The sequence below is a fragment of the Ambystoma mexicanum genome, chromosome 1q (assembly GCF_040938575.1).
Source record: "Ambystoma mexicanum isolate Mex_15411 chromosome 1q, UKY_AmexF1_1, whole genome shotgun sequence".
In the NCBI taxonomy this organism is placed as follows: domain Eukaryota; kingdom Metazoa; phylum Chordata; class Amphibia; order Caudata; family Ambystomatidae; genus Ambystoma; species Ambystoma mexicanum.
In genome coordinates, this window is record NC_090922.1 from 830,228,123 (window position 1) to 830,246,075 (window position 17,953).

At 49.5% G+C, this 17,953-nt stretch overlaps 1 protein-coding gene across 1 annotated transcript in view; it reads right to left on the bottom strand.

Moving 5' to 3' along the window:
- The window catches only part of XPR1 (xenotropic and polytropic retrovirus receptor 1), a 1,026,978-nt gene that overhangs the window by 631,197 nt on the left and 377,828 nt on the right, over nucleotides 1-17,953 (bottom strand). The window contains exon 3 of the mRNA XM_069641450.1: nucleotides 12,597-12,698. Within this exon, the coding sequence (XP_069497551.1) occupies nucleotides 12,597-12,698 (102 nt within the window). The remainder of the gene's footprint in view (nucleotides 1-12,596; nucleotides 12,699-17,953) is intronic.

Below are 17,953 nucleotides of genomic sequence, written 5' to 3' on the forward strand. Positions count from 1 at the left end.
TTCTCCAACAGCAACGATACAGGGACTTTGTTGCCGGCCATCTTGCCGAAAGCAACCCCTCCATCATGTCCTTATACCTCAACCTTTCAGAATCCAAGCGTGAAGGTTGAGGGATCTGACCTCTGGATGGAGAACCTGACCCCCCCCACCTCCCTCCTGTGAGAGCAGATCATCTCGTTAGGGAAGACGACGTGGAGGGCAGATGGACAAGTCGAGAAGGTCCGGGTACCACGTCCTCCGAGCCCAAGCCGGAGCAATGAGGATCATCCGGGAACCGAACCTCTGCAGCACTTGCGGGATGATGGGGACTGGAGGAAACGCGTACAGCAGTGGGAAGGACCACTCCACCACGAAAGAGTCTCCTAAGGCTCCTTTTGGAGGACATTCCCGCAAGCAGAACCTGTCGCACTTCCGGTTGACACTTGAGGCGAAGAGATCCACCTGAGGGGTCCCCCAAAGGGCGAAGATCTCCAGGAGAATCTCCTGAGCCAGCACCCATTCGTGAGAGATTGCGCTCTGCCTGCTCAGAGCATCCGCCGTATCGTTTTCGTCTCTGGCCAGATGAACTGCAGAGTTCGGAACTTCCTGCTGGATGGCCCAGACCCAAAGCTGCATTGCCGCCCTGCACAGAGCAAGTGAACCCTCATCCCCCTTTTGTTGAGGCTGTGCATGACCACTGTGTTGTCTGTCAGAATCAGGACATTCCTTCCTCGCACAGTCGGCAGAAAAGCCTTCAGGGCAAGCCTGACGGCCCGCAGCTCCAACAGATTGATATGGAGTCTGGACTATGACGGAGACCAACGACCGCTGACTGTCAACTCGTTGGCATGAGCTCCCCAACCTGTGAGGGAGGCGTCCCTCATGATCGTCACCTCCGGCCACGGTAGCCAAAACTGAGCCCCCTTCATCAGGCCTTCGAAAGCCCACCACAGAAGGTCCTGGGCGACCGAGGGCCGCACCTGAACGGGGTCCGACATCCTGCCAGAGGACTGCGACCACTGCATCTTGAGGGCCCACTGCAGAAGTCTCATTCGCAACCTGGCCTCCGGCACCAGAAGAATGCAGGATGCCATGAGGCCGAGCAACCTCAAGAACTCTAACGCCGGGAGACTCTGGGCATGTAGAAACTTATGCACCATCTGCTGAATGTGATGAGCCCTCACCTGGGGAGGAAAACACTGGGAAGTGTCATGCACTGCTCCGATGTACTGGAGCCGCTGGGTTGGCGTCAAATGGGACTTCAAGTTGAGGGAGAAGCCCAGACTGTGAAGGGAGTGGCAGGTGACAGACAGAAGATCCAGGACTTGCTCGGGAGAGCGCACCCTGTTCAACCAATTGTCCAGGTAGGGGTAGACGTGAATCCCCCCCCCTTTGCTGAGATACGCTGTCACCACCACCATGAGCTTGGTGAATACGCTTGGGGCGGAGGTCAATCCGAACGGCAGGACCCGAAACTGAAAGTGCGAGTCGCCAACCGCGAACCTCAGGTGCTTCTTGTGCTTTGGATGGATGGGCACATGAAAATAAGCGTCCTTGAGGTCGAGAGACACCAATCATTCCTGAACCTCAACGGTCTGGAGGACTTGAGAGAGAGTAACCATCTTGAACTTGTCCTTCCTGAGGAGCTTATTCAAACCGCGCAAGTCCATGATGGGCCTCAATCCCCAGTCTTTCTTCTAAATAAAAAAATAAGGGGAATACCATCCCTTGTTCCTCTCCGCTACAGGCACCAGTTCTATGGCGCCTTTCTCAAGCAGGGATCGAATTTCCTGCGCAAGGAGCAGATCCCGACTCTTCAAAGAGAGATTCCCAGGTGGATTGTCGTGGGGTCTCTGCTGGAAAGGAAGACAGTAGCCGTGGGCTATGATCTCCAGAACCCACACATCTGAAGTAATGGCACGCCACTCTACAAGATGCTGCGCCAGCCTTCCCCCAACAGGCGATCCATGGCACATGGCCTCATGACTGAGCTGAAGCGGCGGCGGCAGTGCCCGAGGGCAAAGAGGCAACTGCCCGAGCGGCCTTGGCACCTCGAGTACCCTGTATTCCACCTCTGGCACTCCTACGGTGGCCCCTTTGACTTGCAGCTCCTCTCGATTTACTAAAGGATGAGTAATATCGAAAGGAACCTCCCCTCCATTACTGTGCCCTAGAACGAAAAGGCAGAGGTTGGCGAACTGCAGCGCTCAATGACTTTGCCGCAGCTTTTGAGGTCTGCAACCTCTCAAGGCTCTCGTCAGCCTTGCTGCCAAAAAGATGTTCATCAAAAGGGCATTTTGAGGAGCCGGGCTTGCAAATCAGAAGCAAACCAGACTCTGCAACCACACAAACCTGCGTATAACGGTGCTCGCTGCCATGGACCAGCTGACACAATCCGCCATGTCCAGACCCGACTGAACAGACACACATAGCATCCTTGCCATCCTGGACAATAGCAAGAAAACCATCCCGTTCCTCCCCTTCGGGAATATGTTCAGCCGCCAATGAAATACAGTTCCAAAGAGTGTGCATGAAACGTGACAAGGCACACAGAGTTCGCTGCCTGTAAAGCCATACCCCTGAAGAAAACACTTTCTCCGCCCAGCCATCAAAACGCTTGTCGTCCCCATCAGGAGGGATGGTAGGGTACGACGCCTGGTTTGCTGGGGCCGTGGCTGCCTGCACCACCAAACTCTCCGGAGTGGGATATGGGGTCAAGTAGCATGGGTCACTACTGGCTGGATGGTATTTTCGCGGCAAAGACTTGCTCACTGCCGGGAGACTCTCCAGAACAGTCCAAGCTGCAGCCACCCTTCTTTGCAGAGTCATATGGATTGGCAGTATCGGGTCAGTTGGAGGACCTTGGTTGAGGATGTCCATCAGGTCATCCTGCAGAAAATCCACATGGGGGTGCAGACCACCCCAAGTATTCCGTGACCCTGGACATAAGGCGCTGGTACGAGGACTCTGCATGGGTGCCAGGCTCAGGCCGACAGAACTCCACCTCCGGAGAGGTGTCCAGACCATTGGCGTCATGCAGTGACTGACGCAGGTCTTCAATCTGGCTGTGACCAGACAAAATCTCATCAGTCACCTCCTAAGGCACCAAACCTTCCTCAGATCCCTCATCCCCCTCAGAAATAAAATCCAGAGGGCGGAAAGAGGGCACAGAAAAAGGCACAAAGACATTCTTAGCCTTGGCCAGAGCCTTTCTGGGGGGTTCCACCGTGCCACGGGGTACCTCTGACAAAGCAGCCTCGAAAGGCGTTGACGGAATCCGCATCGAGCGAGGCGCCGACAACTTCAATGGCGTCGACACAGGCCTTGCGGGCGGAGCCCCGAGCGTGTCCTTCGACAGCCTGGGCGCCGATGGCATTAACTACTTCCTTGGAGGCGGAGTCTCGAGAGAGTCCCTCGACAACCTTGGCGCCGCAGGCGTCAATGTCTTCCTCGAAGATTTCACAGGCTCACGCGGTCTTGAGGGCGTCGAGGACCAGGACCTGGAACGGGCATATCTAGAGCGACTATCCTGAAGGCAGACAAGCGGTGTCTCTAGCACGGTCACGGCCGGTGTCCTTAGACCACGCGGACGGACCGGAGCCCTACGATTGAAAAATCGCCATCATCTCCTTTCGGAAGGAATCCCATTCCTCAGGAGTGGAATGCTTGTTGGGACAAGCAACCTGCTGACGGGCAGCGTCCTCGGATGAGAACGGGGAAGGCGACCTGTGAAGGCGCTTCCGTGAGTGCCTCGAAGAGGCAGAGGAATGGCGAGACCAACTCCTGGACCGAGACCCCCCCGGACTCACGACGACGATGCCACCTTACCCACCGACAGCTTCTTCTTTCGCTCCCGCAAGGCCTTCGATGTAAGCGACTGGCAGTCGACACAGTCATCCGTATTGTGGTCCTCCCCGAAGCAAGCGTTGTGCGTGTCCGTCAATGACATCTTGGACTCGCACACCCGACACTTCTTAAAACCCGACCACGGGGTGGAAGAAGCTGAAAACATTTCAATACACAAACAAACAGGTTCGAAGAACCGAAAGAACAGGATTCAGTAGAACCGAGGCGCGCCGAGATCTCTGAAGCGAACAAGTTTGTGGAAAAAACGGACCTGAGGCTACGGGCGTCGTGCGTCCTACTTATAACATCCGGTGACGTCGGCTCGACTGAGGCCCTCGAGGACAGCGCATCAACGTCATCAATGTATGATGCAGACGCCGAAGATTTTTCGAAGCAGCACAGCTGTGGGGATTACTGTCAGATATGGAATACGTCGGAGGACCTAATCCCCTCGAAATATAAGTATTCATGGCTTGCGGTGGGGCCAGGAAACAATATTTTTTTTAACACAAGAGGCATGGGGGGATTCCACAAAGTTCTGCATAAGGTCGACCAGCTAATCTGGGGTTTGGGGGGAATGTAACTACAGCCACGAATGCAGAAATCGGGTTGTCTCTCCAGAGCCCCATGTGCGGCCACTCGCACTGCTTAGGTAAAGAAGAAACAGCTGCAATCCTTAGCTCGATTTTGGGCTTTACGGTAATTTACTGGTGCCTTAAGTTTCAGCTTTCAAGCTGATTATGTACTGATCATGTTTATGGGCTTTGCAATAAGCTTTTATTAGCTCATTTAAGTAGAGAGGCTAGGCTCCATACATATTTGGGCTGCGGCCACTGACAACTAGCAATGCAGGAAATTCTACGTCACCCCACTGTGTTGTAAGCCCACATGTTCATAATATACATCACCAGGCGCATGCCCAGAAACAGGTTGAGGAAACTAGGGTAACATCTGTCTCTTACAAGCAAACTACAGTGCAAACAACGTTTTGATTAGTTTCAAAAGTGGGAAAGAGAACGAGGCAAATTAAGTTATTGAAACACTCCACTTTAATTCAGCGCCTGATGAACTACAACATCAAGCATTTGATCCTAACAAGTCAGCATCAATATGACAGGAAGGTGAATGTCAGACGAGTCCATTACCTCCCCGTCCACCTTCCTCAGCCCAGTACAACACGTGAGGTGTCCCACCTCCCCAGGAACCCTTCTAGTTATTCCTTTCCCCTTTGCCCCACCCCTCATATGGGGATACAAGTCCCACCCAACCCGACTTGCCTCTGGTTTTTTTCCAACTTCCCTGACTTTGGCAAGCAACTATCTTCATTGGAACCTTCTTCCCTCTCTGGCTGAGCAGAGGGGGCTCCATAGTAGAACCGGTGGCGGGCCTCCCATGTTGGGCGCTGGGAGCCTTCAGCTGGTTATGGCTCCCGGGTCTCCTGCGGTGCGAGGAGGGCTGGTTGAGTGGCTACTGGGGCCGCGCCCCAGCTGAGCTCCAGGTAGGGTCCCTGGAGTGTGCCCCCAACGTCAGGCAGCGGCCAGGCCGAGCTTGGGCGGCTGACTTTCGCATGGGTGGGGGACACGCCGCTGTCTTCACTGCTCTGGTTCATCCGCGGGGCAAGTAAGGAGTGGGGACGGTGTATTGCTGGGGTTAAGGCGGCCTGTTGACTAGGTTACAGGTTCCACCTGCAGTGCTCGACATACTGTGCTTCAGGTATATATGGCCTCATTCTGCTTGTGGCTTGGTCTGCTGTATTTGTGGTGTAATGTAAGTCAGTCTTGTTATGTATCACTGGCCAGGAGTGCACGCTGATGGACTGTTGATGTATGAATGGGAGAGCTCAAGAGAATGTTGAGCGAGTGTTGTGTGTGAGTGTTCTATGAAAGTCAGTGGAGGGCCTGAGCTGGGAGTGAGGATGGCTGGTGGGTCTGCCCCTATAATGCTACCTGTGTCTACCTGATCGTGTGATGTACATACTGCAAGTAACTGGATATCTATAAATGTACTTATGTATAATAAAGCATCCTGGTTTAACCAACGGGGCTCCACAGCTGGTCTTTGTACTCAAGGTCGGATCCAAACCCATAACTTAACATTCGGCTCACCAATATGGGGCATCATGCTGAAAAACAAGCATGTGGAGCCCAGCTCCTCGTCTCCTGAACTACACAGGAAGAAGGCTGCTGGGTTCTCAGAAAAACAGCTCATGCACCTCTTCAGGAAGAGTATCTTGGAGTTAACAGGTAGCCTGAAATGTAGGCTCTCCCCTGCCTATGCTGCCTCATCATCCTCCGACAGCTCCGCTGCCTCTGCCTCCCTTGGCTCCAGGGAAGATCAGAAGGGATGGTAACTGGATTCTGTGGCCCAGTGCTGATTCAGGGGGGCTCACTATATAGGGTTTGCCCAATTTGAAACCATGTATGTGGATGCTTTGGGGGGATTCCACCGCCAGACTTTGAAGTCAGGCTTCCTCTACTGACTGAAGTTCAAGACTAAATCCTACCTGGGTGGAGGGAACCAGACTGTGTTGCAGTCCCCTGGATTGTCAGGATGCCTCTGCCCAAACAGAAGGTCAAGAGGGCTGCAATGCACCAAGCTATTCAGTACCCCAGACCGAGAGGGGTCAAGGTCTTTTAGATTGTTTTTTGGCCCCCAAGTCGGAAGAGAAGTTCCAGCTCATCATTGACCTGAAGGTCCTGAATTGCTACATTCTGACCTGCCATTTCAAGATGGAGTGTCTACAATGGGTGATTACTTTGATCCGTCCGTACCAATTCCTGATCTCCCTGAACCTTCAGGATCCTTATTTCGACATCCTGTGTGAAGAGCCATCAGCAGTTCTTGAGGTTTCTGGTGGGAGCGAAGCACTACCAGTTCCAGGTCCTGCCCCAAATCTGCTCCCAAGATCTTTACGAAAACTGAGTCCTGTGGTGTACATTCTTCACCTCTGAGGCGTCCATGTCTTTCCCTATCTAGACTAGTTAATATGGGCTGCTTCCCCAGCGGGCTTGTGCCGTAATCTACATCTGACCTGCAGAATTCTACAGGACCTGGGTTTTCTTGTCAACTCGAGCAAGTCCCATCTGACTTGCCTCCCAGGATCTCCAATTCATCAGAGCCCTGTTCTGGACATCGCAGGGGAGTGTCCGTCTCCCAAAGGCATCAGAGAGACTCTGTCTCCAGTCCCTGGGCCACATGGCCTCTTGCATCTTGCATCTTTATGGTACAGTGGGCTTGCCTCCATCTGTGTCCACTGCTGTGCCACCTCCATTGGTTCTGGAGGTAGGGCAATCCGGACCTGGACAAATGGATCCCGCTCACCTCTCAGTTGGTCCTGGGACTGTAGTGATGGTTCGACACAGACAAGCTTCTGGCAGGGTTTTCCTTGACCCAGCCCTGGCCAATCACTGTCACCACTGATGCCAGCAGCAAGGGGTGGAACACCGTTATGGGGGCCTGATCCCTTCAGGAGGAGTGGTTGGTATGGGAGGCCTCTCAGTCCTCCAACTGGAGGCAACTTGTGACTGCTTGTGCTCTTCAGGCCTTCGCCCCTGCTTTGCGTGGAAGGCGATCCTATTACAACCAGACAACCCCACGGCTGTCTCTTACATTATCCGCCAACGGGGATCTCGGTCCTGAGCCCTTGCCGTGCTGGCTGACGCCCTGGGGAATTGGGCAGAACAGAATCTACTGTCTCTCAGGGCAGTTCACATCAGGGATGTGGACAACAGTGGCGGACAGGCTTAGCAGGGTCTTCCTGTCCGAGGACTGGGAACTTCGGGAGACCATTTTTTCAGGACATCTGCACCAGGTTTGGAACTGTGTTGGCTCGGTTTGGCTCCTCTGCCCCCCCACCACCCCACCCAAGGCCAAGAAGGGCCCTATTTTCTGCTCCCGGCTTCCATGTCCAAGTGTGTGAGGCACCGATGCCAGGAATTTGGCTCCTGTATTTATTCCCTCTCTCCCCCCTACTCCCAAGGGTTCCCCTGAAAATCAAAGGTTTGGCATGTTGGCGCTGCTGGTGACTCCCTTTTGATCCTGCAGGGGCTGGTTACACCCCCCCCCCTTCCTCATGGAGATGACCATCACTCTGGTTTTTCTCCTGCCTGCTCGGCCAGTCCCTATGGCTTAGGGGTTGGTGCAGACCTGAGGGGTTTGGAAGTTGAAAGGGCTAGGCTGCAGCCGAGGGGTCTGTCCTGTCGATTGGTAGAGTCTATACAGGACAAGCGGCCCTCCACCCTGTAGTCTTGTTCCAAGCTTGGTGCTCTCGGAATGGGTTCTCTGCTTTCTCTTGTTCGGCTCCTGGGGTTCTTCAGTATCTCCATGTGGGTTCTGAACAAAGGTTGGCTGTATCCAAGTTAAGGGCCCAGTAGGCGGCTGTCGGGGCTTTTCGGGGATCTTCCGCGTTTAGCCCAGGGGATTGTTCCTTGGCCTCCTACTTACTAAAGAGTTTTTCTCTGTTGAGGCTCTTCTTGGCCTCTGGGCTGCCCCCATGGGACCTTACTCTTCTTTTCACAGCCCTTCAGGCCACTCCCTTTGAACCTCTAGAGGGGGTTGCCCTAAAGATCTTGTCCACAAAGACAGCATCCTTAGTGGGCATCATGTCGGCCAGACAGCTGGGGGAAATTTGTTTCTTAACCTGTAGGCCTCCGTATTTGCTTGTTCAGGAGGACGCATTGTTCTGACGGAGCGACCCTGCTTTTCTGCCCAAAGTGGTGACAGATTCCATGCATCTCAGGATGTGGTTCTCCCCGCCTTCTTCCCTAATCCTACTACGACTGAGGAGGCGGTGGGCTGGAGCCACCTGGAGGCCCACCGGGCTGCCCATATTTGGAGCATTCTGCTTCCTTTCGGACTGCGGATAGTATTGTCACTTTTGGTGGTGGTAGGCCGGGGTCTAAGGCTTCCGTCCCCAACATTAGCAGATGGGTTAGGGACGCCATCTGCTTGGCCTATCAGTGCTCTGGGGTCCCTCCTTCCCCCTCACCCCCCTCAGCCCCTTGGGGTGCAGGTGAGGACCACACGGGCTATGGCTGCCTCATAGGCGGAGGCACAGGGGGTCTCCATTGCTGACATTTGCATGGCCGCCAAGTGGGCTACCCCTACTACTTTTGTTTGGCACCACCGCTTGAATCTTCACAGGGCAGGGGCGGGTACTATGGTACTGGGATTCTGGGAGTTGGGACCAGGTGACTTTCTGGGTCATGTTTGTATTCAGTTTGTCTTTTGTAATAAAGTGGGGCTGGGTGTGTGCATGCCTTGAGGTAGCGTGTATTCTTTGCTCCATTCAGCTCTCCCTTTTACACCTCACGTCTTGTAATGGGACGAGAAAGAGGAATAGGGAGGTAATGTGGGGAATTACTTACTGGTAATCTTTATTCCTCCTAGCCATACGCTTCCTGGTCCCATTACTTTTCCCACCTCTCCCTCTCGACTGGCTGAATGGGCTGTCCCTTGGTTGATGTAACTGAGGTACGTCGGGCTGGGTGGGGCTTGTATCGCCAAAGGAGAGACGTGAGAAAGGAAGAAAAAGAAGGGTTCCCCAGAGTCCGCTAAAATTGCTGCCTGCATTATTTAAATGTGGCCTCAACTTAAAACAGGTAGCATAACGTCACTCAATGTTATCAAAGACGTACAAATTGCAATATTTCGGAAGCATATGACCCCCAGAGGGCCTTCACTTCGTAATCTGAGGTAAATGGTCCACCACACTTGCTGGACAGATCTTGATAGGGATACAAGGTTAATCAAGAATTCTATATAATTTTCTCCAAACGCTTCTGAATTCAATATGTCTTAAGTAGTTATGTTAGTCAATAGGCAAGAGGAAACTGAGAATGCAGCGCTGCACGCTTCTCACAGTGCTAAGGAGTGCTTTGCAAATGCCTCTTAATTCACCTATCAGATTACACGTGGTGACATCTCTCGTTGCTGGTCCATGGCAGCACAACCTTGTCAAGGGATGGGGACATGACTGGGAGGATGCTGGGCTTGGATCCTGTGCTGATGTATTCCAGAATTAAGGGACGACGTCTGAGCGCGAAGGTGCTCCAATCTTTACATCGTAAAATCACATCCTGGTAATAAATCTCTGTGTCCACGTTTAAACGAGGCAGTGCAATATTGCTCGTTGCTTCAGATCCTGTCTACAACCACATTCATTCCGGGTGGTTCTCATCACCATGACTCACCGGTGATATAAAGTGCCTGGCGAGGAGTTTGGCGGGGCTCCCCCTTCTCCCACTGGCTGCTCTTTACCAGCTATCAACATTGCCATTTACTGATCCTTAGAGATACTTCATTCTGACAAACTAAGGGTTCAGTCCGACTATTGGTTGAGAGAGGACATCTCCGTTTTCCCAAGGCGACTGCCATGGCCTCAAAGGGCTAGATCTAGCCTCCTTCCACTTTAAACTTTACCACATCACATTATATGCGAAGGGCTAGGACTCCATAGCCAAGTAGTCAGGTTGGGGCCCTTGACTGCTAAGCAATGGATTTAATTAAGAGCAGGTGCACGAACATCTATCTATTGTGTGCAATGGATGTATCGTCAAATAACCCAGTAGTCTGTCCCAGCAACTTGCCGCAATTGAAACCAAACACTGGCAAAGCGAACAGTTTGGGCCTTTTTTACGCATGCAGGAGGCATGGGGTAGGCATTTGCCAGGCACTGCCATAATGGTACTACCTGGAAATAAGATGTCACATCTGACAAACGATGGGAGTACGTACATGGGCATATGGCATTGCCTAACAAATGCTTAAAACGCATGCACGAGCCAAAACTGTTGGATTTGCCAATGCTGGTTTCAACAGGCCTTCAATACAAGGAGCAGATGAAAGAGCATAGATTAAATCAAGTTACCAGAGACAATTGGTTAATACTCTCTTCCCCCTCTCTCCCCACCCCCTTTCATTCACTTCCCTCCCGCTAATCTCCCCATCTCTCTCCATGCCAGTAACTTAGGCATTCACTTTGACTCCTCACTCTCTTTCTCCCACCTTATCTCTCTCACTTCTCGTGCCTGTCGCTACCACCTCTTAAATATTTGCAAAATCTGCCCCCCTCACCTTTCATGCTACTAAACTTCTAATCTCCTCTCTTTTCTTCTCTTGCCTCTTATACTGCTCCTCCTTACTCTTTGGCCTACCTACCTCTCATCTCGCCCCCTCAAGTCTATCTACCACTCTGCTATCCGTACCCTGTGTCTCCTTACCTCCCGCGACTCTCTCGGCTTTCTTCTCCTCCCTTGGCTGGCTTCCATTTCACTCTCAACTTAAATTTCACTTTCTCTGCCTTGTCTTCAAATCTCTCCATAGACTTGCTCCCCCTAACTCTCCTCCCTCCTCTCTTTCTACACTCAGCTAATCATTTCCTTCTCACTGTACCTCCGTCCCCTTGTGCCCCCTCTCGTTTCCGCTCCTTCCAGCTGCTAGCTCTCCTGCACTGGAACTCCCTACCTCTCTCAATTTGTTCTATTCCTACTTTCTCCTCATTTCATACCTCCCTTAAATCTCTTTCTCCACCCCCCCACCTTGAAACTCCCTCCCCTTCTTGCTCCCCCTCCTTTCTTTCTGCATCCCTTGATTCCTCCCTCCACTCTCTACTACCCCACTCTCGCCCCTTTCCCCTCTCCTCCTCCTCCTCTCCCTCACATTCCCACTGCTCTTCTCTCCCCATTCCCTTCAGTTTAATAGCTCTTCTTACTGGTTTGTTGATTGATTCATACTGTAATTTGCTTCTACCATTATATTGTTTTATGTTTCATGTACCAAGTTCTTCAATTGTGCAGCGCTTTGGCGTAAAGCGCTATATAAACAAATAAAAAAATAAAGAATTTCATTTACAGCTGAAATTAAACCATTAACTCGCAGAAGACGGCTTAGAAATAATACTGACATGCTAACAGGCTCTATACAGAACACAGTTTGATGCTACTATGTAACAGAGCTAGACCAAATAGATCCCAGAAGGTTGTGTTCTTGGCGGGAAAGGGAGGTAGCGGGTGCGAATGGCAATAGGCAGTCAAAGTCTGGGTTAAAAACTTACAGACCTTCCAGGTTCGAGTTCCTCCCCACATCTCACCTCTGTCCTTCTGTCCTATCAGTACATCAATACAATCGTTTTGGCATCTAGATAGCCAAAACGATTCTTTAAAAAAAAACTTTAAAAAAAGTTAACTCAGAAAGATGGCTGTGCCCTCCCATGTGACATTGCTACAGTTGTGAATAACTATTATACTTTTGTATACAAGGGATGCCAAGTGAGACAATTTAGATTGCAAATACCAAGTTGTGAGGCTGATTTTCAATTAGACTTTTTTCACATTTTTTTAAAATGGTTTTAATTTGCACTCCCTTATATTTTACTGCGTAATCTAAATAAAAACACGGCCAATTAGCTCGTCAAATGACAGGTGTTGTGCAACAGGACCCCCGGACCCTCCCAAAACTGTCCAAACATCCTCATACTGTAAAGAAAGGCGATTTAGGGGCAAGGAAATCTCGGAAAAGACTGTTCCATCCCCGGTTCCCATCGACCCATGGCCGTCTTCAGTAAAAGGGATTGCCAGCAGGTCATATTTCTCACTTCTTTACCACGCATAGGTACGATGCACCCCCCCGCAGAAACAGCGCCTGCCAAACACACCACCCACCATAGGCTTCTCTCTCCGGCGGGGATAGTATGCTAGGCCCCAACAATCCCCCCATCTGAGGTAACCTAGTCTCCAGAGCATCTATGTCTGGAAACAAAAGCTTTCTCTTACCAGAGTAAAAGGTGTTGATTTTGGCAAGTTCCTTTTCACAGGTTTGAAAAAACTTCTCCTCAAACTTGGCAAAGTACCTCTTCACTGTGTCTTCGTCCGTAACTGAGGGAGACAAGAAAGGAATGGATGAAATGCACGTCACAGGCAAGTTGTGCAAACAAGCCCCGGAATACCAAGTACTGGACAGATGGGGAGAGAGGAGGAACAAGAAGCAAGAAAACAAGTAACAGAGCAAACGGGTAAAGCAAACCGAAAGACTAACGATACAGGCAACTCTGCAGATTGCAACAACCGCTTTACCATGCAGACAGGTACTGATAATGGACAATATGCGTGCTTTGCCAATTTGTTATGCCTTTTGTGCATAAAACGACAATGCTCCTTATTGATATGTAGTTATATTTACTTTTAATTTAAAAGTTCTTATGTAGTGCAAAAACATATTCCTTTCACCAATCGGACGGTGACACCAAGTGCAAAAGTGCCTTCTACACGCACAAGCACAGGCTATACAAACATTAAAAGGAAGCACTGAGTTGATTGGAGAAGCAAGACACAGACAGGGCAAATATCATGAAGAAACAAACATTAGCCCATTTCTAAATTCAGATGAATGTCAATCGGCCAGGGATTGAGTCGCAACATGTGGAACACTGGCTTCTTACAAAGGGGCATTATTTATTAAAGAAAGTTACTGAAGAGATATGTTACTTCTATTAGACGGAATCAAGAGATAAACTGCAATCGAACAGCAACATTTCACCATATACCCTAAAACGTCTCGTGTTTTTCTAACCATATATCAAACATAACCAAAGGAAGTCATGCAGAGAGCGCAAGGACATTCTTTTTTATAACTAAACCAGCAGGGCATTAAAGAGCATGTCATGGTCAAAAGGATTAGCCCCTACTAGAGCGAAACATGTGTTTGCACGTTGTTTAAAAGGACATATTCTTTTATATAACAAAGCATTCGTTAAATAATTGCGCATTTATCTTGAAATTGCACATCATTGTAAACTGGCAAAAAAAATGTTCCATCGGAAAACTAAAGAAATACATCTGAGTGTAGGTATACATTACTTTATGAATTATACATGTTTCATGATATATTAAAAATATACTATTTGTGATGGATTCCATTGTTATAATTAATTTCAAGTTGCCTCATGGCAAACCAATTTTCGAAACTTGTAGTAACCAGTCGGGTGGCGTACTTAAGGTAGTGTCCGCAGCATACTAGCGTTTTGAGAATATACTCTTGGGTAGCGCATGATGCACACCTGTCAATTATTTTCCCCTGAATACATTTTAGAATTCAGCACTCGTTGATACCAATGGTGGAACTTAAATTAGAATGTTGAGCATTTCAAGCCTATCACGCAACACATAACCAAGAGAAAACGCTGAAGACATTGCATACAGAATGACATCTGTTAATTACTCCTATACTTTTTTTGGGCATAACAGGTTTAGTGGGAATTGCTTGAGGAGCAACACCTGCAAGCCTGAGAAGTTAATGAGTAGATTCAATCGACCCTGAAAAATGACAGTTGAGTGATACAGTCCGCTTCACAATTGGGGTTAATTGTTGCTCCACTTCCCTATCCTGCAAATGGTACCAGCAAAACATCTCCACATAGTTTGAAGACAGAGACGTTTTGCCCAAAAATGTCCAGCAAATGTAGAATCTCAAAAAGGAGTAAGGGGTGACTGCTGCAACACAGATATTACACGGATATTTTGTTTTCAAACCGTCAGACCAGAAGTGACTAGTGAATGTAAGCGTCCCCCAATGTGGCACCCCCCTTAGTGAGAGGCAATAAAGGATACACCCCAGGAGGGAATGAGACCACGACCAAGTGCGGGTGAAGTTAAAAGGGTTTTATATAGATCAATATAGGGCATGCAAAGGACTCTGCAAGCTCCGAGAGCGCTCTGTCTGACAATAGCAAAGACAGTCCTACTTATTACAAAACTACGTCATGCATGATGTAAGCTATAGGGGGCACACAGTCTTAGGGATTGGGTGGCGTTGGCTAAGCTCTATACATTGTATACATTGAAAGGGGCCCCTAGGGGACCCCGACGTCTATGGAAACAAGGCGCGTCACCACACACGATAGACGCCAGACACGAGGTTGTATTCCCAAAGCTAGGGTTTTATTGCAAAGCAAAAGTCTCAGTTGGCCAACTCGGTCTCACGCCCTGCGACTTGCATCTCTAGACCTCAAGGGACGCAAGAGAGTGAATTACGTACATCAGTTACATATATACAAAATGCATATCAAACAATCAGCTATGACATGTTTAACAACCCCCCCCCCCTTCATTGGGTTTCTTTGAACTTGGTGTGATGATGGACATCTCCGACCACTATGACACCTTCAAACATCTATTCTAGTAACAATTTTTAATTTGTGAGTGCGAAGGCATCTTTCGGTTATTGAATAGAACACGGCGCTTCTGTTCTTGGAAGCGAGCTACATACGGGGGGGGGGGGGAGTTGCATTCCGGACCTTGCTATCTATCAGGTGCTATTCGCGTCCTGGGAGCCGACATGCTCTAGCGGGCTCAGCAAAGGGGGGCCGTTAGACAGCATAATTCAAGCCTTTATCGCTATTATTCTAACATATTCTACCATATAACGAGACTGGCTGGCAGCTGTGAAATGATCAAATGCCCTGCAGCTCTGCTTCAAGGCTACATTCGGGAGGGAGCCGGGCATTCTTCCTGGCGCTGCCTACGTTTGTTTTTCACTGAACTCTTGTTATCCTCACGGCCCTGCGGCCTTGTCCTTTTCACATACAGACAACAATGTTCCACAGTCGAGCAGTGTAAGCAGAAAATATACTGCATAGCAATAGGAACAGAAAGCAATGAGCAATGGTTAGAAAACAAAATGGCGATTCTCGTTACATCAAAATGGCCGTTCATTTGCAAACTCGAAAACCTATATTCTGTCGTATCGTGCATGAGACGGTTGATCCACGGCCACCAAAATGCGTTTGCGGTCTCAAAGTAGAGGTATCCGTATTTCTAGACTGACAAGATGTGCAGCTCCAGGATTGGTGGACGTCTGTGCGGTGCCACGTGGGGTAGACGGGTCAGCTGGGCTCTTCGGGGTGGAGCCGTCAGGCCAGACGCACTTGTATTGATGATTGGTGGCTGTACTAACACTTTGCCCTTGTGGCCACACACTCACAATCATTCGTTATACTATATAGTTTCAGGTGTCCTGTAAATCCTGCAATACATTGACCTAGGATCAAGAAGGGAGACAGACATTGATATGCACTAGGAAGTTCACTAATACATCTTTGTAACAGCACCCCTGATAAAAGAGCCTGATCCATGAGTCCAGGTGTCTCATCAGGGGGCACAGGGTAAGCTGCATTGTCACTCTATCCTGTTAGATGCAGTGAGGGATGGTTTTATGATATGTTAGTAAAAGGGTGGCTATCTAGTTTCAAGGCCCATTAACTTGGGGTCAACAGGAATACCATAGGGTCGATGAGGGCATGTAACTGGTGCCCCGGAGGCGGTGGGGTTTTAGGACCAGGTAGCTCATAATTCACAAGGCCATGCCGTGGCAGCCTCCGACATGGGGGAGGTAAATACTTGAAGCAGGTCCAGCAGGAATGTGGGGAGGCGAGGCTGTGCTGTTCGAACACCAGCGAGCCCCAGCAGCCCTTGGTAGGAGGAGGGGGCGATGGCCTTGTAACTCAGTGCGTCTCCATTCGCAGGACTGCACACCTCACCTTCGAGGGGGGCGAGTGTTAAAGCTAGGAGCATTAGGATTAGTGCATATTTCTTCAGATTCACATAGGCTTGCGTTAGCAGGTTCACAACGCAGGGGATTTATCATTAGCACAAACATTACATATCATCTGTTGACATCATACTAGCCGTTCATAAGAATGATAACCAAATAACAAACGTGAGGTAGCGTTAGGTTGGGTTATGTGCTTGGGAGCAAAGAGAGCAATGCGTTTGATCTATTATCTCAATTGTAATAAAAACTGGCTCAGTGTCCAAGATGGCCTCCATGTAGTACAGGCATGTGTTATCACATCATATACAGGTATTTATATATTGCTTCTGAACTACCCTTTTCACATTAGCAGCAACGTTAGTCAACACGACATTTTTAAGTGATCATACATTAAGTATCAGAGCACACGATAGCTTGGGGTGGGCGGGGGTCATGGGCTTTGTATATCACAAACACTGAGCGTTCGGTGCAGGGTCGGGGTATGTCGGTTTGGGATGGATTTGGTTATTTTCCAGACTTTAACTATGAGTCCGGTTACGCCTGGGGCAATGATGTACTGCAGAAGGTAAACAATAGTGTTTGTTCTCTTGTTTGTTCGCGTCTGGTTGCTCGTGAGAACGGGCCTTCAGCTGATCTGCCAGGAGGTGGAGGCTGGGGGGGGGGGGGGGGGGGGGGGGAGTGCAGACCTCTTAGTGTGCGGTCAAGTGGGGGCCGAGCTGCAGCTCAGGGTATAAGCTGTTCTGCATGTGTTGTGATTTAGCACACTTAACAAAATGGACTCTTGCTCATTACAAAATGGGGTCTACGTTATGCCAGGCTATATGGTCGTGCAGCTTCATGTGTCGATCCGCAGCCGCCCTGCCTCCCGGGCCGAGGTGCATGGGGGGCTGTTGACGAGTCATGAGCTTCACATGGGTGGGCAATGTAGGTGAGGGGGGTCCTACTGACCTATCCTCCCATACACAAGGCATGCAAGCAAGCAACAGCAGGCCTATCCATGGGAAGAATTAATATTCTTTCATGGGAATATGTCAAGTAAGAGCAAGGGAACTGATCCAATCATCTTCACAACTTTGAGCACTGTAAATCCGAACCTACATTCCCTGATAAATAGTCTTTGTTTTGGTTAAATTGACAGACCTGAATTTCGAGTGGAACCACCCAATTGTAAAACATTTCCTGGAAATGTATACATTCCAAGTACCCTCAGTTGCAAATTACACCATATCCAGCAAAAGAGCTCAGTGGCTGAAGGAATGTGCGACAAGCATATTCCAAATGCCCTCAACCAGCCTTCCATTTGCATTCGTAGCGTAGGATAATATTACACAGTAGTTTAGTGCTGCAGATCACAATGCATCATAAATGCATCCAGTTATTATTGCACGGTCATAAAGGATCATTGTTAGAACTGTAGTGTCACTGACAGCAGCATAACAGACCCCAAACTCCAAATACCCCAGAACAAGAACATGCACAAAATGAGAATGAATTTCATGCAACACTATTTTTTATTTGCTTATACTTTAGTTTCCAAGACAAACAATGCAGTAATCTGAAGCTTTTCACATTATATATAATA